The 22,396-nt window shown below is 37.3% G+C and overlaps 1 protein-coding gene across 3 annotated transcripts in view; it reads right to left on the bottom strand.

Moving 5' to 3' along the window:
- The window catches only part of CSMD3 (CUB and Sushi multiple domains 3), a 585,345-nt gene that overhangs the window by 16,921 nt on the left and 546,028 nt on the right, over nt 1–22,396 (bottom strand). For all 3 annotated transcript variants that reach the window (XM_063423509.1, XM_063423591.1, XM_063423676.1), the window contains 5 exons: nt 19,612–19,785; nt 12,545–12,718; nt 12,241–12,314; nt 4,036–4,147; nt 2,555–2,734 (listed from right to left, as the gene is read on the bottom strand). In XM_063423509.1, the coding sequence (XP_063279579.1) occupies nt 2,555–2,734; nt 4,036–4,147; nt 12,241–12,314; nt 12,545–12,718; nt 19,612–19,785 (714 nt within the window). The remainder of the gene's footprint in view (nt 1–2,554; nt 2,735–4,035; nt 4,148–12,240; nt 12,315–12,544; nt 12,719–19,611; nt 19,786–22,396) is intronic.

Below are 22,396 nucleotides of genomic sequence, written 5' to 3'. Positions count from 1 at the left end.
GGAAGGGAAGGGAAGGGAAGGGAAGGGAAGGGAAGGGAAGGGAAGGGAAGGGAAGGGAAGGGAAGGGAAGGGAAGGGAAGGGAAGGGAAGGGAAGGGAAGGGAAGGGAAGGGAAGGGAAGGGAAGGGAAGGGAAGGGAAGGGAAGGGAAGGGAAGGGAAGGGAAGGGAAGGGAAGGGAAGGGAAGGGAAGGGAAGGGAAGGGATTTCCACAGTATCTCCAACTGCTTGGGTGATATGAGAACTGGAAGTTGGGGAATACAGGTTCTTCTCTGCTTAGAGCAGAAAATCCCCTCCCACTGAAAATGATGAACTAAATGCACCAGGACATTATAATTTCCTGGAAATGAAGCTATTTTATTTTGAAGAAACTAATTTGGGTTGACTGGAACGTGAAGACAAATAATTCTGTCCCCTGATATAAAATATTCTTATGTAGCACTAAACTGATTTCCTTGCTCCAACTGTGATTTCAATATTTTGTATTTTGGGTCTTGGCCTTGAACCCAGGCCTTTCCTTTCCAATCCATGTCCTAAAAATACACAAGAGCAGAAAGTACTTTCCTTCTCAGCTATTTTTCTGCATAAAAATGAAACTTTTGCAAGAAGGGCTGAGAATATTTTTATTGAGAATAAATTTTTTGCTTTTTCAAAAGGTATTTTATTGACATGTATGTTAAAACTGTAAAAAAGCAAGGGTGGTGGTTTAAATGCAACCTAAGATTCTCAGACTGTTACTACTGATTGATTAACTTCTATTTCCTCTCTGTTTTGAAAGAAACTCACTGAGCTTCACAGTACATTGTTGACCTGGAGGGCATGGTTCAACAGCATATGCTTTCTGACTACATTAAGTTCATGTTAGAAATATCTGGATCACACTTTCCAGTTGGGCTTTAGCATAAAAAGATGATGAATCAATTTGCCGTGTCAAGTTGAATAAATTTCTAGTCAAGTCCACAACTTAAATTTGAAACACAAAATAAAACTGAAATAAAAATGTTAGATACAAATTCAAAACTAGAACCAGTTAACTATGAAGTTTAAGTTTCCAGGTCCAGATATTTGAGTAGGACTTTCAAGATTTCAAGTTCGTATTTAAAGGATCAAATTCTAGTTTAATTCCTCTACACATCCCTTCAGAGCTCTCAGTTCCAAACATTTCATTCTTTTTCATCTATTTCCAAGTTAATTTTTTGAAGTTTACAATAAGAGGTGAACAACTCCTTGCAACAGCAGCAGCAGAAAATTCTTGAATCAAAATACAATCTCTGAATCACATCTGGCCTGGCATAATACTTTCCAGCTCCTGAACAAGTCATAAGCTTCCTGGCTGCTAGCTTTCTAGCACTTTCCCAAAGCTCTGCTTTATTTTCCCCCAGCACTTGCCTGGCATGCAATTCCTGGACACCTGTTTTTTAGTAATACAAACTATTCATTTCCTATTTCCCTTCCAAGTAGCAATGTTTGGCTACAAAGCCTTTGAATGCCTCTGTAAAGCCCTGGGGATAACCACATCTGAAACATTAGGTAACAGTAATCTGAAAAGGCCTTTAATGATTCAGGAAATAAAATTCCAAACTGTTCCTACACTTGAGTATATTCCTTGTCTCACAGCAAAACCATCTTTCTCACCATGACTTGGCTATGATGTTCTTCATGTCCTACCATGACAAAGTGGATAGTAAAAATTAGAAGCAAAATTAATGGACAGCAAGGACAAAGTAGATACATTTTGTTTTCTAGCAGGATACAGTTCCTTACATAAAAATATAAAACAATAATAAACCCTATGGATTAATTTCACACAGTAACTCAGATATCTTCTTGGACTTTAGGTATCTTTCTCAATTATTACTACAGAATCATTGATCATTTGCTTTGGAAAAGACCTCTGCGGTCTTGCAGTCCAATAGCTAACCTAACACTACCAAGTCCTCCACTGCATTAAGGCTCTAAATGCCACATCTACATATCTACCTCCACCAATTCCCTGGGCAGCCTGTTCCAATGTTTGACAACTCTTCCTAATTTTTCCTAAAAATTTTTCATGATGTCCAACCTAAGCCATGCCTGGCACAGCTTTAGACCATTTCCCCTCATCAGTTGCTAATTTGAAGAGACCAACACTCACCTTGCTACAACCTGTTTTCAGGTAGTTATAGAGAGCAGTAAGGTCTCCCCTCAGCGTCCTTTTCTCCAGGATAAAGACCCCCAGCTTCCCTAGCCTCTCCTCATAAGCCTGGTGCTGCAAACCTTTCACCAGCTTCATTCCCCTTCTTTGGGAACAGTCCAGTACCTCAGTATCTTTCCTGGAGTGAGGGCCCAAAACTGCACACACTGTTCAAGGTGTGGTCTCACCAGTACTAAGTACTGAGTGACCACTAAGCTGGTCACTTTGTTATGGGGGATTTGGTTCATCAGGCAGGTCCTGCCTTTCATAAAAACGTGCTGAACAGGCTCAGTCAAATTGTTGGCATGCATGTGCCAACTGCAAGTAAAGAAAAGCACTGAAATCTGGCAGATGGCAGATGCAGTGGGAAACAGATGAGCTTACCTTCACAAACAGGAACCTTCCCAGTCCATGTGCCATCAGACCTACAGGCTCTGTGCTCTGATCCTCCTGCCAAGAAGAAGCCTGGCTGACAAGTGTAAATCAATGTATAACCAAGTGATGGAAGATCCATTCCTGCAACATTAGCATGACTTGGTGTTTCTGGTTGTTTACAGCTGTGAGCTACAAAGAAAAGATAAAATATCCTTCAGTCAAAATGGTGAAAATATTTCTGAAAAGATAATACATGCTCATTCTGACAGTTAACTAAAAAAGTAAAAAAAAAATAGAATTTACATATTAATATATTTTAATTCACTTTATGAATTACTATATAGTCTATAAAATATCATCATGACTCCGTAAATACACCGTTAAACATGGACCTTTCAATTCCAAGGCGTCAAGAACAGACTTAAATGCACTTGCATGAACAAAATTAATTGTCTGCATATGAGAACAGAAACAGCACACCTCATACCAGACTTAAAAGCAATCATGGCTTATGACTTACATCACTTATGATATCTATGTAGAATTGTGTAACAGTAAGTAAATGGTCAGCTGGAAAACACTGAAAGGTCAAGGAGAAACTGAAGGGAAGTTGAAAATATGAGAAAAATTAAGTTACCATTTCTAATGTCATATGAAGAATTTTGTATATTTAACAATCACCAGAATGTAGGATTTATGTGTTATCTCAAAGACAGCACACCCCCAAGAGTGAAGTTCACCTTTCAACACATTAAACTACTGATTTTCTGTTTGCTTAAGATTAATGCTAACACCATCTGAAATAATAGTAATGCTGTTTCCTTCTGTGGGTGTGTTCTCCATTCACTGAAGTGATTCTATAGGGTCAGACCTTACAAGGTAAGATTATTTCCAGAAAAATACAGCTGACTAGCTGAACTAGAAACATTAACCATGATCTTATATCTTCAGAAAATTATCATTATTTACCAAAGTGTAAAAGATCTATAAAATGAAGTGCTGCTGTCTATACTCTAAGAAGATTCTCTCTGTTTCAGATTCAAAGATTTGCAATTGCAAATTCCCCATCTTAAAATATCATGACTCCTTGGCTGGAAACAGTTCAAATTCTTTACTAGAACAGATTTTAATTATATGCTTTCCTGGGTATTTTAAAATTGAGCCTTCTGATATGTCCTATTCTCACCACCGCCTCTCTGAGTTGGAAGGGTTGCACCCTCTTGGACAGAAACTGACTTTGGATGAAGATCTGCCTATTTTCTCTCTCTCTCTTTTTCCTTTTTCTTTTCTTTTTTTTTTTTTTTTTTGTAGTTCTATTGCATATTATACAGAAATTCACTCAGAATCATATTTCTAGCTGCTGTAAGCTAATAATCCAAATTTCTGTTAACTTTCAGTTAATGAAGTCATATAGATTAAATTAATGACAATGTTACTGCAGCTAAATAATATGGATTAAAAAAATGAGGAAAGGAAAAAAAAATTCTTACGTATACATTCTGGCTGGATTCCACTCCATGTTAGATCAGGAAGGCAAGTTCGTGTTGTTGAACCATGGAGCAGGTGTCCTTTTTTACACTGAAACTGGACAACATTTCCCACCTGTCGAAAAGTAGAAAACACAGTAATATTGTTATGAGCAACTATCAGCTGGGATATTTTTTCCTAAATTTGATCACTCCTTCACATAATACAGACTTGATAAGTTGTGATTCTCTTTCTCTGGAAAGTAAATTAATTTCACAGAACAATTTTATATGAAATAAAAAATGGCTTTGTTCTCAGTAGAATTACTCTCCCCCCAAAATTAGATGCTCCATGGAAGAAAATCAAATCCTCATTTTCTGTGGTCTCTTTAGTGTGTTGCTTTGGGCCTGGAACAGTTGATGAACTGTGGGTTTGGAAACAAAGTTTATGGTATCTTCCCTACTCCAGACCAAAGGAGGGATAATTGGGGAAAATTGCCACTAACAAGGGAAGTCACAGAAATGAAATGGGTATTAGATTCTGGTGGTCTTTTTGCGGAACTAGATCCTCCTTTGGGGAATGCTGGATATATTAACAGGTTATAATGAGAAATACTTGATTAGAATAGATGGGGGTAGTCATCAACACTGTCTCATATTTCAGAATGTTCCTATGATATCTTAATTTTGTTTTTTGATGAGAGACAGTAAGTAATAACAGCTCTTTATACCACTTTGATAATAGAAACTGGAACACAAGTACATAACAATTTACAATAGCAATTCATCTGAGATTAGCTTTTAATTATTATCCTTATTATGGGTATGTGTTGCATAAAAAGGAAAATAGAATTCTTACAGTTTCTGCACAAACATAAAGTGGAATAACTTGTTCAGCATGTCCAGTCATGGTGAAATTGATGAAAATGCAAATAATTCTTAGTTTCCATCAAAAGCGAGGAAATTAGATTAGAAGTACGTCATTCAGAGAGTATTGTATTACATACTGTGAGTGGTTAACTCAGATATTAAGGTGCATGGACTGTATCTACTGTTCTGCAGTGACCTGTATTAATACATTTATCAACTCATGTTTAAACAAGAACTTGAAAACTTTAAACTATCCGTGACAACACATTTATAGTTCTGGTTCGGGTTTGATTTTTCAAATTATTTTGTTTAAATGCATAACACTTGATTCAGACTGATGCTCAAAGGTAAAATGTGGATTCTTTCCTGACAGTTTAGTACTGGGAAACAGCATTTCACTCCTACAAGTATTCATTTGAAACTTTATAGAACTATTCCCTTTCGGCTCAAGTTTCTCATCAGAATGAAATTTAATAATAACCCATGAACTACAGTTAGTAGCTCATCAACAGAGGATACAATTTAAAATTCATCTCCCTTTATTTTGCTCTTTTCTGCACTCACTGGACTATGTAATTACTTTAAAAAGATTTGGAAGGAAATACACTAAATCACTTGCATGATTAAGCACAAAGTAGTAAAATACTATGAGTTTTAGAAATTGCTCCAAATAAACTAGCTATAGAAGCTGCCTTTTTTTTTTTTTTTTTTTTTTTTTTTTGTGGCAAAGAACTTAGTTAAAACAATCAGCTTCAATGTATTGCTTTGAAAAAGTACTAGCCTTAAGAAAGGTGTATTCATATGAGTGGACAAGGGAAGCACTACAGATACCATTTTTCTGGACTTCTGTAAAACCTTTCAAAAGACTCCCCCACAACATCCTTCTCTATAAATTGGACAAAAATGGATTTAATCAGTGGACTTTTATATGGATAAGAAAGTCATTGGGCAGTCACATCACAGGGTAGTGGTCAATGTCTCAGAATCTCAGGGCACATCAATGACACATGGTGTCTCTCAGGGCTCAGTATTGGAACCAATGTTATTAAATATCTTCCTTAATAACACAGGTGAAGTGATCGAGTACATCCTCAGCAAACTGGCAGATGACACCAAGCCGTGTGGTTTGGGTGACACATCTGAAGAATGGGATCCATCCAGAGAGGGACCTGGACAAGCTTGAGGAGTGGCCCGTGAGAAAGGACATCATGAGGTTTAATAAGACCAAGTTCAAGGTGTTGCACTACACCTTACAGTAGGGATGGGCTGGTATATGAACAGATCAAGAACAGCCCTGCTGAGAAGGACTTGGGGGTGCTGGTGAATTAGAGGCTGGACATGACCCAGCCATGTGCACTTGCTGCCCAAAAAGCCAGTTGTATCCAGGGATGCATCAAAAGCAGAATGGGGAAGCAGCTCAAGGGAAGTGATTCTGTCCCTCTACTCTGTTCTAGTGAGACCTCACCCTGAGTCCTCTGTCCCACTTTGGGACAAGAAAGTACAAGAAAACCGCAGACTTGGAGAAAATCCAGAGGAGGGCCCCAGAATATTCTGAGGGATTCTCCTATGAGGAAAGGCTGGGAGAACTGTGTTTATTAAGCCTGGAAAAAAAGATTTCATTCAGACCTAATTGTGGCCTTCCAGTAACTGAAGGGAGCCTACAAGAAACATGGAGAGGAACAGTTTATGGATACATGTAGTGAGAGGACAAGGGGAATAGATTCAAAAGAGAATAGGTTTAGACTAGATACTAGGAGGAGGTTCTTTTTTGTGACGGTGGTGAGAGATTAGAACATGTTTCCCAAAGAAAATGTTGATGGCTCATACCTGGCTGTGCTTAAGGCCAGGCTGGATGCGGCTCTAAGCAACCTGGTCTACCTCAAGGTGTTCCTATCCATGGCAGGGGAGCTGAAACTAGATTATCTTTCACCCCAAACCATTCCATGATTTTATGGTTTCACAGGAAACACAACTTTTATATATGCAAGCACCAAAGCAGCATCAAAAATGCAACAGTTGCCTAAGGGATGAGGATGTTTGAGAAGTGCTGCCATGCTGCTCAAGATTACAAATAAATGAAAAAAATTACAATTAATATGTAATAATAATATATTAATTAACTATATAGGGTATGTATAGTAATTATTAAACGAAAGTAATTTTAGAAAGTTTTGTGGTTTACTTTTCAATATTCTTGTGTCAGAGGCACCAGGTGGCGCTACAATACAGTATTCGATGCTCAGAAAATTTCCCAGTCCTGAGTTGTTCAGATTTGTTCTACTTTTTATTCTGCTGCTCAATTAGAAGCATTAGTACTCTGGGAAACAGTGTTTTCATCCAATCAAAAAAAAAAAATAAAATAGTGCTTGATCATGTCTCTTCTGTAGCTGCCTTTTCCTTTGTGTCAGTTATAGCTTGGATATTCCCAAAATTAACGTAATAATTAACGGTTTCTTTTTCTTTGTTTTGCTAAACCCCAAATAGTGTATATTTGTTATTCTCTAACAGAAGAAATACCAATCTGAGAAGAAAATGCATAAATATAAACATGCATCTATTTATAAAGTACTCTAGATTTTCACCAAATAAGATGATAAAAAATGTGTATTATAAGATGATACAATGTATAACAATTATTAAAAAGTTATTATCCATCTTATTTCTCATATTTCCTTTAGGAGTAGAAGATACATCTAAATCTCATGAGTTACTCTACAATCAATTTTTTTCTTAGATTTCAGTTTACCAAAGAACATGAAGATACTTTAATACATTTCTCCATCCCCAGCAATTTGTGCCAAAGAATTGAGAAACTAAGGGAATGCCAGTTATTTATCTTTGGTAACTTTGAGCATCACATTTTCAATGAATGAAAACATACCTCCTGAAGTCCTCACTATATCTGTAATTTGGTACCCCACTAATACATCAGTGCCCTTATAACAGGTTTTTAAATTTGCAAGACCACTGGGAAGAAGCTTGGCAGGCTTCCTTTGTCTGAAAGAGTCTTGAGCTGCTTGGAGTTTTGTGTTTGTTTCTGTTTTGTTTTGCTTTGTTTCTAAACTCATTTTTGCTGTAAAAATTAAATTTCCTATGACCAGGTTTTATGCCTTTCTTTATCTTTGTATGCTACAAGCACAGATTTATATCTATAGCAGAAAAAAAGAATCTAGTGTGTGCAGAATGAGCTATTTCCCACTAACGTGATGCGGTACAGAGAAATACAGGCCTGGTGCTGGAACAACAGCAAAGCCCTTGAGAAATGCAGACTACAGGATGCTGTAAAGAAGACAATAGTGTGACTATGATAAAAGATGCAACACGGCCTTAGCACTGGAGATCCTGTTGCTATGAACAATTCACCTTTATAGACATACAGGCCTGGACAGAATCAGGTTTCTGAGGTAAAAAAGAACTATCTATCTCACATAGGTGAAATATACCTTATAGTATAGAATGAAATATAATGTGTATAAGAATGAGCTGTGGTGTGAGTGGTGTAAAAGTGTGTTAGAAACATTACAAATAACCCCAGGTGAAACACAAATGACAGAGATTAAAAAAAAAAAAAAAAAGAAAAATCATATTTATGCCAGTTAAGCCCTCCAGATTCTGACACTAACACACTGACACCAGAGACCTCAGGACAATGAGAAGTAGGAAAATACATGATGTCTCATATGGCTTAAATTACATTTTCATTGATGCAGTGGTGGTGCCAACTGTGCTAATGGAGACAGCTATATGGTGGTATTAGAGCAGTTCTCTTGGAACTTATTCCTACAATTCAATCAGCACTGAAGTTTTTATAAGCATTACATTTACAGAAGATTATTTGCAAAGCTGCACATCTGCAGATCAAGTTTCATATAGAACTTCGTAAGATAGAACCCAAGAGCTAGCAGAGGGCTACTACTACTGCATTGTGCCTGTTTTCCTTTTTCAATTAAGACTGCTCTTTGACTCAATTTAGGCCTCAATATAAGGGAATATAGCTGAAATTCTACAAAACATGTTGGAAAAGTATGAGAAGTAATAAATCTTGTATATATGACTGACTGGTCTAAGCATTTCTAAAGCGTTTCTTCAATTCAGTATCTTGTGTTACAATAGCTCATGGTGAAAGTGCTATAAGCACTTTTCTATGTTTCTAGCAATACAGCTGAAGAAGTATTTCAAATCCCACACTTTGTTTCAAAGGAGTGATTTATTTTCCAGGTTACAGATGAAGTCAGTATTCACTAAGTTCTAAAGTTATTTTGCCTCCACTGTAACACACTGCTAAAGTAGATCTGTCAAATAGAAATGGCTCAGATGAAAGGTAAACACCCTAGAAGTATGTAATCATAACAATTAAAGCAGATGATGCTGCCCATTTCCACACCTTTCCAGATATCCAAGTAGCACTAAAGTGGTGTTTTGATGTTATTTGAACACATAAGAAACTGATCTGCTTCTGCCTGAAGAATTCAATACTGAACAATAAAGTCCATGCAAAATTCTGTTGCCTCTTTTTCTATAAAGCTCTTATTTAATAGTTGAAACATCATTCAAATGTGACATGGTGATATGTTAGTGTAGGTTCCAGATCAGGTCTAGATACGCCTTTCAGTCAAGCCTAGAATTATCTTGTGTTTGCCTGAACTTTCAGTGCAATCAATGAGATAGGAAAATAGATAATCAAGAGTAGGGCAAAAAACAGGAACAAAACAATGATGCTGTGGAGGTTTATAACTTGACATCAGTATTGTGAAAAGCAAGTGTCAGTCAGTGATTTTTGTCAGATAAAAGAGGAGGTAGTGCTATTTGATGAAAAGTACTTAAAACAGGATTCCGCATATGAAGACTTGAATTCTAAGTGCAAGGCTACAGCATGCTATTTTTTTATGAGACAGAGAAATAAATTTAAACCTTGAAAATTAGGTCAATTAAGTTACCCTACTAATATCAGTTTAAATATGAAGTATTTAAGAGAGTTAAAACAACAAACAAAACAAAACCCCAACCAGAAAACCCCACCTCTGTATTTTGGAACAATTTAGAATTCTTTACCTTCCTGCTAGGGACAGAAGTAAAAAAAATCACTATTATCCCATTCACACAGGAAGTTAATTATAGCATAATATACATAAACTTAGAATATTTTTGTGTTTTCAAAGAAGTTGTAACATTATACAATATATACAGTATTTCTTTCTGGAATCTACATTCAGTAACTTGTTTACAACCAATCATTTTCACAATTGTTTCCACCCAATCAAGAGCTAAGCTCACCTTTATCTGTATGATTGATATTTCTACCCTGTTATTTATTAATTAAGCAATCATACTTAGAGTAACCAGAAGTTGCCCATTTAGTTACTGCATAAAATCAAATTCATTGTATGAACATGAGAATAATTTGCTGGCTGGGTAAGGAGACTATAGCACATACATCTTAAACACTGGGCACTAACTATTTACAATTTTATAATTTCTTTTTTTAGAATGTATAGAGTTGTAAATTCTGCTAGCACTTACATCTATTTTACAAATGATTTAATTGGCATTTTGCTTGATATTTTTACAATTCCTTGGTAGCTGTGAGTGAAATTTTACTCACAACAACTACAGCACAAATGAGAGACTGAATTATCTTCTTCAACAAAAGTTCATTAATATGTGAGAGAAACTGTAACAATAAAATCATGGAAAATGCTTAATAAATTATTTATTTGATACATAGTTGAAATACATATCTAGCATGATATTGTATTATAACCAAAGAAAGTTAGCCTAAGGTCTGTCCCTGCTTTTCCTATCTTGGCACAAAGCAGCACCTTCAGTCTCTAGAGAAAAAGACAAATGACTTGCATATGACTGTGATCTAGCACAATCTGACAACAAAAATATTGCTAAAAACCAAGCCTGAGTAGTACTGAATAAAGGCCACCAAAAGGATAAATCAAATAAATTTTTGGTCATGAAACTTTGAAAAGTATTCAGTACAATTTGCTTTTAAAATCTAATTTCATTTAGTAAATTTGTTCAAATTTCACTCAGCCGTTTCTTGCATTTCCAGCAAACTGCAGTATTTATTCTCCTGCTACTAGACAGAGACCTCATACAGCTGTGGAGCTGCTAGGTACTCTTCTGTTCATTCCTCTTCATGTGTCTGGAGCTTTCAGCCCTGACATCAAACATAGATGTCACTGGATAGATTAGGCTCTCTCTTTGTTCACACGATTCCTAGCAAATTATAAGGTATATTTTTGCATCTCTAAACCATTCACTCATTAAAATATCTCACTGATGTCAGTGTTTTGTGTGAATCAGAAAAACAGCAGTTCAAAAAAAATTTCAGTTTCACAATTCTTTTTCCAACAAAAGCATATGCAAGCACCATTTGCCACAACATAGCCTTGTATAAAATGTGGCCAACAGTCTGCTGGGAAGCATCAGGCAGAGCATGAAAACAGGTCAAGGGAGGTGCTTCTTTCCCTCTGCTAGCCTCAGTGAGTCATAAGTGAGTGCTGGCTCCAGTGCTGGGGTCACCAGTGCAAGAGAGACAAGGACAATTCTATATTGTGTCCACTGATGGGCCACAAAATTGGTTAAGGGACTATAGCAGCTGAAATACAAGGAGTAGCTGAAAGACCTGAGATTATCCAGCCTAAAAAAAAAAAAAAAAAAAAAAAATATCCCTTGGGGCAGGACAAGCAACAGAAGCAGACTTTTCTTCAGTGGGGTTCAGAGACACAACAAGAAGAAACAGGTATAAATTGAAATGTAGGAAGTTCTCTTTAAAACTAAGAAAAAAATGTGCATTTTCACTGTATGGGTGATCAACTTGGAACAAGATGCCAAGAGGCACTGTTGGGTCTCCATCCCTGCAAATATTCAAAACCACCTGGAGACAGCCCTCATAAATGAGTTCTAGCTGACCCTGTTTTAAGAAGGGAGAGTGGACTGGAAGTTCTAACAGGTCTGTGACCTGGTAATTCATTTGTGGTTCCAAACAGATCTTCTCTCAGGAAAAAACCCCTGTTTTTTAGAGTATGTCTACACTAGCACTTTGACACACAGTATACACATTTTGGAGGAAAAAAAGCCTATTTAATAAATTGTAGGGAGCACACATATATTGGTAAGTAATACTGAAAGCCTTCAAGAGGATCAAGTGGAACTTGATCTCAAGTTTTTCATTGCTGAGAGGGACACAGGCTTAGTGTAATCAAACAGCTAGAAACAAGGAAACACAGCAACACAGCAGCAAACAACTCTTACAGAATCAGTCTTTGAATCTCTAATTAGATGTTTCTAGACTGTGAGGTAGTCTAAAATATTTAAATATGCAACTTAATTTAAAAAAAAGTATACCTGATAGCCAAATGTGTTATTTTGCGACCCATGCCTTGGGACTCCTGGATTTTCACATGCTGTGCGAGTAGGTTCTAAAAAAATTGCAATATGTTAAAGACAAAACAAATTACAGTATTTCAATTAAATACATGAATGTATGACAAAATTAAGCTTGATCAGCAACATGCAAAAAACCAATCACAAACACAAAAATAAAGCGATTTGATTCTTAAAGAGTATAGAATAACACCAAGATGATTCAAAATAACTGAAAAATCCTAGATTGACTTAGCAAGAAGAGGAACAATGGGCATAATCACACCTATGCATCGAGGAGAAGAACCACTCCATGTTCCATCTGCTTGGCAAATCCTGGTGCTAGAGCCAACCAAAATGAAAGGAGGGTTGCAGCTGAAAGAGACTTCTGACTGATAGATGAAGCTTTTGCCTTCTCTTTTCCCTTGAGCAGGTACTCCAGGGTCACCACAAAACTTTGCTGTGAAAAAAGACATGACAGAAATGGAATGTGGCAGTTATTTAAAAAAAAAAAAAAAAAAGTAGCACTTAGTTGAACTAAGTGAAGAAATTATTACAAATTTTCTATTTATTTTATTGAAGACAGATCAAATATGGAAACATTTAATAGGAATTCAGAGAGACTAGATATATAATATTTAGTCTGCCAGTCTGTAGTAGTTGTGATAGTTGTTCAAAATGACTAGTGTGCTTGGTCAGTACCTGAGACTTAATAAAAAGTTGACAACTTATTTCATTAAAGTCCAAACATCCACAATTTACCCATGTCCCAAACCACATCAATCTGCAAATCTTTAGAGTGCAATCAAACTTTCATGTCAATCTTCCCTCCTCTCCTGCTTTCTTGCCACCTACACAGTGCTCAATATTTTTGTATGATTAAAGGATTTGGTAGATAGATTTTAGGAATCATAAAGTCCTTCTTCTTCATCCTTCACTGAACGGTAAGATTTGGTATGTATGGGAGTACAATACTTGAAAGTTGGAACAGTTAACAACAAAGAAACACCAAAAAAGAACCATAATAAAGAAACTTATGTAGCAATCAAAAAGTTAGATACTAATAAATTGTATTAGACAGGATAAATTTCACTCATAAAAATCTGTTCTTAAATGGATATTTTTTACCTTATTCCTATCACGTAAAGATTCCTTGTGTCTATAGCATGTCATAACTGAGTAAATGCACTGCTAGCTAATTTACTGTCCTCCTGCAGTATGAAGTTGTGAATATCATCAGAAGCTGGATTTTGAATAATTGACCCAGGAAATTAAATCAGCTGTGGCAAACCCTGTGTCAGCAGACTACATTATTCCTTGACACACTATGAATTCCAGTATTGTGTAGTCTAATTTCATATCAGACAGAAAATGGTGTAATAATAATAATAAAAAAACCCCTAACCTGTACACATTCAATAATGTTTCTAAATAGACATGGTGTACAGACAGTGGAATTTTGTGCTCCGTCTTTCTCATCTAAAACATAATTTAAATTACATCTCTCAAACAACAATCTTCAAAATGCATTTGTAACGTGTCTGTCTTTGTTACCCTTGTTTTAAGCTTTCCAAAGGACCTGCTCTCATGAAGTGTTCCTGCTCTGTGCTTCTTTCTACAGACACTGACTGTATGGGAAATCCATGCACACCCACACTGGTGAAGAAAGAGGACTTAATCTGTAACATACCAGACTTGTATGCAATTTCATTGCTTTAGGTGGCACTGGAATGTGTGCAAAATTATGGGCCAAATTTTTAAAGATCTATTCATTGGGGATAGTGCCACAAAATATACACATAATGTCATTTGTGAATGACATATTATGGTTGTTATACTTCCACTGGAAAGTTTTGTGTCTTAATTTGAGAATATACAAAACATTTACAAATTTTTAACACAGGGACTTGAAATGGTCTCCTAACAATTCTTTGCACCAACAAAGTAACAACTCTGAAGGGAAAATAATTCTCACATTCAAAAATGAGGTTTTGGTAAATTTATTAATTTTTCTAAAACTAAAACTCCACCACTTAGTTGTTAGTCAAGCTGACCTAGTCATTGGATATCTACTGAGTATCTTCCTCTTATATCAGTAAGTGTGGGAACCAGGCACCATGGTAAAACACAGCAGTTTCCCTCTGATACTAGAACAGGTAACAATAGAACAAACTGAAGGTGCAGTGAACTGCAAGGTTTAAGACTATTTCCACTCTCAATGGAAATGACTCTGAGGGCCTTTAACAGAGCAGGACCATAGAGCTCTGGCACTTAGACTGTGAGGCTAGTTTCATTCTTGGAAGAAGTTTAATTGATTAACAGCACATTTCTTGTCAATGTCTGATGGCAGTGGTGAGCACACCTGTCCAAGATGTGCCTTGGTAGAGGAGATAGTCTGGTGACTGAGCTTCTGGAGTAGGCATATGGACTGAGGAACATAAGACAAGGAGATTGACTAGTGGTGTTATATTCTACCATCCCTGAGATGAATATACCAGCTAACCATGACACAAGAAACTAAGGATCCCCTACCCACTCACCACCACGCAGAAGAAGGGGTTCTAAGAGAGGAGGGGAAATAGAAGTAGGTTATTACTTGTGGGGACAGGCAAATCCCTTCCCAGCCTGCCTAATCTCCTCAGTATGAGGCCCTGGAACTACATGGACTGACAACTTGAGATGCAGATGAAGGTCTTTCTGGAACTAGAGAGCAAAATAACCTAATCCCTGAATCTGTCAAACATCTGCATCTGACAGACCACCTCTGTCAAACAGAAAGAATGTTGGTTTTCATAGGTGAATCCCTCTGAGGGAAACTGAAGGCGAGCTCTGGTGAGACCGGGGACTAGAGCGACGTGAGACCAACCAGTATGGTTGCAGCACGTACTCCTCCTTTATTCTGCGAGATGTCGGGTTTTATACAGAGTGAATAGTTTACATTTAGCAGGTGCACTGTGATAGGCAGTGAACATACAGAAGTATGTAAGCTATTGCAGTTTAAGGTAGCCACCGTGTCTTCCCAGTAACTGTTCCATGCTAGTAGCACCCCTACCTTAACACATTCCCAGTAACAGATAACCTTATCTGGTACTACGTATGCTGGATGCACTAGGCCTACTAGGCCCTGGCCTGAGGCCTGGTCTGAGGCCCAACTGTGGATAGCTCTGCCTTATGAACTAAGTTATCCTGTTCCTGCTACAGGAAACCAAGGATCCAATATTGCAACTTGGCTACTCTTACCTATGTAGAACCTGCTGCCTCTCTGGAGCCTGGGACATTACTAGAAAACTCTCGAGTCTGGTACATCCCTCTGATTATTATCTGCTGGTTTTTTTGTCCACAGTATTGAGGTAGCAAAGAGAAGTCCAAGGGTAACCAAAAGAGATTTCAGGCCTTAGCACAATTGTTTGAAGGATCAAGAGGACAGCTAGTGTTTTCTTTGATCCTTTCAGTATCAGGGAAGAATACTGAGAAGAACAGGCAGACCCAACTGATCAACAGATGGCTCTAAGGATGCTGTCATCAGAGGAATTTTGGGGGGTGGTTGATTATATTATGGTCTATACAACATCAGATCAACCACTATTCAATGGCAGTCAGAAGACTGTCTCTTCTCAGAAGAGAAAAATGATTCTTGTGCAGGAGTTAAAAAGGGCTGACCAGTAGAGTTTTAAACTACACTGGAAGAGGGAAAGGGACAAAACCAGGTTCATTTGTGATAAGCAATGGGAAGGCATGCCAGAGTTTGAGTACTAGTGAGATCCTTCAGTCATCTCCATGAGGATCTAGAAGCCTCGACTCAGTCCATGAACTAGAACATCCTTAGCACAAGCAAAAGCTGGTGGGATCAGTCCTGTGACTGGTCTGCCAGTATGGAGGGTTACACACTCTTCAGGACAGATAGGTAGGGCACGTGAGGTGGGGGATGCGGCAGGAGAGAGGCAGAGCTTGCTGTTGTGTGTCCTGGTTTAGGAATGCTGGTTTAGGTACTGCCCAATTCAGGGCCCCCACTGAGATTTCCCAAAAGCACCATGATGCTGTCTTTCACTCCTTTCAGTTTTCCCCTCCTTCCTGCTGTTTCAGGCTAGGGTTGAGAATTACAGGCACAAAAGGCAGAGATCATAGGTTGAGATAAGAACGATTTACCAGCAACAGCAATGAGATAAGAAAACAAACAGTAACAACAATATTAATTACAAAAGTGTGCAAAAGAGAGAATGATTTACTTGCAAAGTGTTTACTGCAGAGCCCAAACTGATCTGACCACTATCATGTTTTTCTGACTGGAAGAAACACCTTTCTCCTCAGAAGCCAAAGTCCTTTCCCCTACCCCTGGCAGTGATGTAAAGTGTTAAAGAATAACACCTGGGACTTAGCCCTGCCCATTCCCAGCTACTGCAAAATATTAACCCTGTCCTGGCCAAAACCAGGACATTATGGCATGTTAAGAGCCTTTGGTGAGGATTAAGGGGGACACAAACAAAGTGGATGTTTTTATGGGGGTCTACTATAGGACACACAGTCAGGATGTTGACACTGGTAAATTATGCTTCAATAAACTAAGGGAAACCTCTAAATCAACTTCTGTCGTCTTTTTGGGGGACTTGAGCTTGCCAGATGCTAACAGTGACTACCACACAGCTGGTACTAACAGGTCCAGAAGATTCCTAAAACATCTGTACTCAAAGGTATACTAGGTAGGTTTGCTGATGGCACTAAATTGGGAGAACCTGTTGACTCACTGGATGACATCTGTGCCCTGCAAAAGACCCAGACAGATCGAAGGACTGGGCAATCACCAACAACATGAAGTTTAACAAGAGCACTGCACCTGGGATGGGACACCCCTGGATGTACATCCCGAATGGGAAAACACTGCTGGAGAGCAGCACTGCCCAAAGGGACCTGGAGGTCCTGGTTATTGGCAAATTGAATGTGAGTGCCCTGCAGCAGTGCCCTGGCAGCCAGGAGGGCCAGTCCTGTGCTGGGGGCATCAGGCCCAACATCTCCAGCTGGGCAAGGGAGGGGATTGTCCAGCTCTGCTCTGCACTGGGGCAGCCTCACCTTGAATCTTGTGTGCAGCTTTGGGTGGCATAATATAAGGATATAAAGCTATTACAGAGTATGCAAAAGAGGGCAACAAAAACAGTGAAGGGCCTTGAGAGGAAGCTGCATGAGCTATGTCTGAGGTCACTTGATTTGTTCAGCCTAGAGCAGAAGAGACTGTGGCAAGACCTCATTGTGGTGTTCATCATTTTCATGAGGAAAAGCAAAACGAGAGGCACTGATCTCTTCTGCGTGGTAACCAGTGACAGGACCCAAGGGAATGGTCAGGGAAGTTTAGGCTGTATATCAAGAAAAGGTTTTTCACCCAGTGGGTGGTTGGGCACTGGAAGTGACCACAGGGAAGTGGTCACAGCACCAGGCCTAACAGGGTTTGAGAAACCTTTGGACAATGCTCTCAGGTACATGGACACAACTCTTTGGGTTGTTCTGTGCTGGGCCAGCAGTTGGACTTCGATGATCTTTATGGGTCTCTTGCAATTCATTATATTCTATGATAATTATATGATTCTAAGTCATATCTGCAGTTAGGAATTTTCTGGCATAAGTCTACATTTTTGCCTTCTATTGCTAAGCTTATCAAACCAGCAGTCCCATACTAAAATTACTGCATGAGTAATTAAGCAAACAAATTTAGAGGGTCATAGATGACAAATACTCAACCAAGGACATGGTTGTATTCCATTCTGAATAATTATTCTATGTCATAACTATACCTTGCATATCTTCAGCTACAGGCTCTATGGAACCAAGTTAGGAACTAAATTTCTGATGTCAAGGACTGCTTAAAGATTGCTTATTGAAAATGACTTTCACCAGCTCCCCCTCATTTCTGCCAGATGGCAACCAGCTTAAGCTTTTTGACAAGCACTGGCTGCCAATTGTTTTCTCTTGCAAGCCAATGGGCAACCACTGCACATCAACACCATTCAGTTAATGTAATCTGCATGAAATAGACTTTAATTCTTAGGCAAATGCATTCTGTGCTAAATATACGTTTTTAAAAAGGTTAAAGGTAGAGCCCACTTTTTCAGAGTATACTGCAGTATTCAGTATTCTAATTTTAAAAATCATAATTATCTTGTGGTATCCAAGAATGAATGAAGGACACAAATTTTCAATCAAGAAAAAAATCATGAAAATAATGTTTCATAGTCCCTGATGTTCACAGTATAATAGACTCCAGAAGAGCTCTACATAGAGAATTTAAGCAACAAATAGTGGTCTTGTTCTTTTTCTTCCAGGAAAAAATGCCTTTCATTATGTTCCACCTCTGGCACACAGAGTTTCAGCAGCAGTCAGAAACTTGCTGACGATATGAGAATATAATTGGAAAAAAAAAAAAAAAAGGAAAAGAAAAGATGATCTATATGATATGCTTTCATAGTACTGGGATATAGCCAAAATAGAGAAAATTTTTGACAGGGAGAGATGAAAAATGAAAAAAAAAAAAAAAAGTAAAAGAACAGAAAAGTGCATTTTGCAAAATTTAGCAAGCTACCTGGCAAGCACAGCTACTTGGCAAATTCAAATTAAATTTCACAGACTGAAAAGCCATGCATAAGATATTGTCCTCTTTCAGTTACACTCCTTTTTGAAGACCATTACCAAGTGGTATAATTATTCCACAAATAACTACAAAACCATCTTTTTCAGTGCAATTAATTGAATATATCTCAGAAGAAACACAATAACTTTAAAAATATTATATAATGAATGGCATTGGATACTGTAATGAAATTTTTAGCAATAGAAAAATCCATCAGTGATATTTATAACTTTCAGATTAATAAAATTTAGTGAATAAAATATACAGGTTAATTTACTGCAGGGTGAAGAATGGATAACTGTCACAGAATCACCCAGGGCCTAATCAACATTACAGCCAGAAAGATTTCTTTGGGACATCACAGGAAGTTTAAGATGAGTAATGAAGAAATAAAAGAGAATGAAAGTTACCCTGTCACATATGCAGCTGGATCTGAAAACAAGACAGCACCTTTTAATCTTGATATGTTGTACACATTGCCTGTAATATTTTTGGGGTCTGTGTCCAAGGTCTCCTATATGCTCACACAGGGTTTACAGATATTCCCATGACCTTCTCAATCTGTTACTAACATTCAAATTTTGGAAAATTTTAGAAATTTTTAGAAGGACTGTAATTGTCCCAGGTTTGAAATTAATTGATCCACTGGGGGAGGGAGGGGGAAAAAAAGTGAAAACTTTAAAGAGGAAAAAACCTTTATAGTTGAACAGCAAAATACAGACTATGATGTGAATACATACGTAAGCACTGAGGTACTTCACCACTCCATGTTCCATTCCCAACACAAGTCAAAACAGCAGGAAAAGAGAGTTCGTATCCTGGAGAGCAGACATAGCTAATGCTAAATCCCCAGTCCAGGTTTGTTCCTTCCAACCTTCCATTAGAGATCTGCGGAGGAGTTGGGCAGGTAACAGCTGCAATAATATTCAAAGTAATTAGGCCCAGCTGCTGTAAATATCCCAGATGCACACAATTACTAGAAGAACCATATGGGCTAATTTCACCTTTTTTTTAGAGGACGATACAGTCAGGGCATGCTTTCTCACTGTGTTCTTGCCACATTTCCTGAAGTTAGTATGTCTGGTTTCCTTAATTTAGGAGGCAGCGGATAATTGATGAAGTGTCTTAAATAAATTAGGATGCTGCATCAAACCAAATAGGAAGACTACCTAAAATTAGTATGGAAACTATGACATGTATGAAATTTAAGATATGTCTGGTAATCTACTACATTTTTTTTTGTCTGTTAAGACAACATAGAGTACAACCATGTTTTATTAGTGTGGCTATAATAAAATATTTTCTTCCTGTTGACTAGCTGAGGCATTTGCTAGATTTAATGCATAGGGATAAAATTTCAGGACAACTGTTTCAAAATATTACTTGAAAGCCTGTTTCTAAGTTGCAGAGTTTGGTTACTATTTGCTTTGTGAGTAGTTTAGCACCAAAATTGCTAGAAAGAAGGAGAAAATGTATGGATTTGCAGTTCCTTGAAACTATTAGTATTTCTACCTCTAAGAAGGCCAACAAGAAGTATTTCAGTATATTTCTAATTGCCAGGCCTCCTTGGAAAAAATAGAAACAACGTCTATTCGGTTGTAGGCAAGAGGACTGAAAACCAGTACAGGAAGGCAGTAGAAATAAAGAGATACAGTTATTGTGCTGAAGATGAAAGAGTTATTCACTGGATAGTGGTGTAGTAACAGACAATTGCTAATTGAAAGCTTAAGGGGAAAAGATATTAAAGAAATTAAATGAAAGAAAACCTGAACCAAAAAGAGAAAGGACAAAATTTATACCAAGCTGATAGAATAAATGAGATAGACAAAAAAGTAAACTGTGCTAGCAAAAGAGAAAGAAAGCAAATAAACTAACACAATTTAATCTGGTAAAACCAGTTGGGATAAATGAGAAGATATGGTGATCAAAAATCGAGTAGAGAACACCCAGGTCACAAAAATGGAGGAAGTTAAAGGCTGCACCCATAAGCTTTAAACTAATGTTTAGAATAGCTGTCATCTTGCATGCTTGAAAGAATTCAGTGGCACTAGGTGATGAATAATATGTATTTGAATGCAACCTGCAGAGGGTTCACTATGTACCATTTCTCCGTTCTTATTATTTTCAGTGAGAGAATCTCAGTTATGTATCATCAAGATACTTTAAAGCATCATTCATGGCTGTTTGAGAATACTAGTATCAAATAATTATTTGCCAGTCAGTAAACCAAATCTAGATTTTTGAGGCCTTGTTTTTGCTCCAGAAAAGGACATGATAACTTTTGCCACACTTCTATGATGTTTTAATAAAAGTAGTTCAAAATAAATGCTCTAAGCAGCAGAATTCTGTCTTCATTCTCCAACAGCTTCACAAATAATCCTTTTAAAAGGGTCTGTATATTTTAACTTCTGAGCTGACTATAAGGGAGGAAATACTGCTGAATAACTGGGAAAGAGAGAAGTAGAAGAAAAAAAATCAAAATTTTAGGGTGAGAAAAGCAAAACAAAATAACCCCAGTGGCAAGCCAGAGTGCTTCTCTATTTTGGTCAGAGAGTTAGGCATAAATATGTACCATAACATTCCCAGTTTAAGAAATACAAGTATATTACAAATGCAAGTCTGCAAAAAAGACAATGTTAGAATGTTTGACTATTTAGTTGCAGATGAACAGGCATCCTTTTCCAACTTGGCATAGCAGAGCAGTATTTATATCTTCTCTTTCAATGGCACAGTGACAATTATTCATGTGTTTTCTGCCCAGTTCATTTTCCAATTATTTTAACTAAATATAACCAAAGGACCCTGGCACTTCAATCTCTCAGTAACAACTAATTGTTATACATTTTACACTACTGCACATTATATATTATTTTACTTACACTATTAAATTGTCTACTGTACTCACACAAACTAATGTAAAATAGAATAAAATTCTGAGAACGCTAGAGGTTCTTCATAGGATTATTAATTGGTATTTATACATGACTTAAATATGTATGATTCAAAACCACAAAGACTCAAAATCTCAAAGTTAAAATTGACAGTAAAATTCTTTCTTTGTATGATTCTGTTTGAATGAAATCATTTAGATCTCCTGGTCCCAGTTAGGTGTCCTGCAGACCATAGGAATTTGATTCTGAGATACTTTATCATAAATACTTCTTCTGTCTTATGATCTTCTAGCTGTTGACTTACAGCCACTCTTGGAGACTGACAGACTCTTGGTCAATATGACCACTATGTCCATTCTTCAGTTCTCAAAATCGTTTTTTAATTGAAACTGAGGCTATCTATGAGCACAATGCAAATAGGGAAAAAGTGAAATATCAAGAGCATTTCAATGTTGGACATCCTTAAGTATGGGCCAGAAAAATAACTTAAAATCTGACATTTTCGAAGGTGAATTAGAATTAAACTGGACTTGGTAAGATATTGGGGGAACTGTGTTCAGCAAGAAAAGTAATTGCAAATATGGTGGAGATTTGAAATTAATTTGATCTAGTTTGACAAATAAATTCATGGGAA

The sequence above is a fragment of the Prinia subflava genome, chromosome 1 (genome assembly GCF_021018805.1).
Source record: "Prinia subflava isolate CZ2003 ecotype Zambia chromosome 1, Cam_Psub_1.2, whole genome shotgun sequence".
NCBI classification, from domain to species: Eukaryota; Metazoa; Chordata; class Aves; order Passeriformes; family Cisticolidae; genus Prinia; species Prinia subflava.
This window is presented reverse-complemented; position numbering and strand designations above follow the sequence as displayed.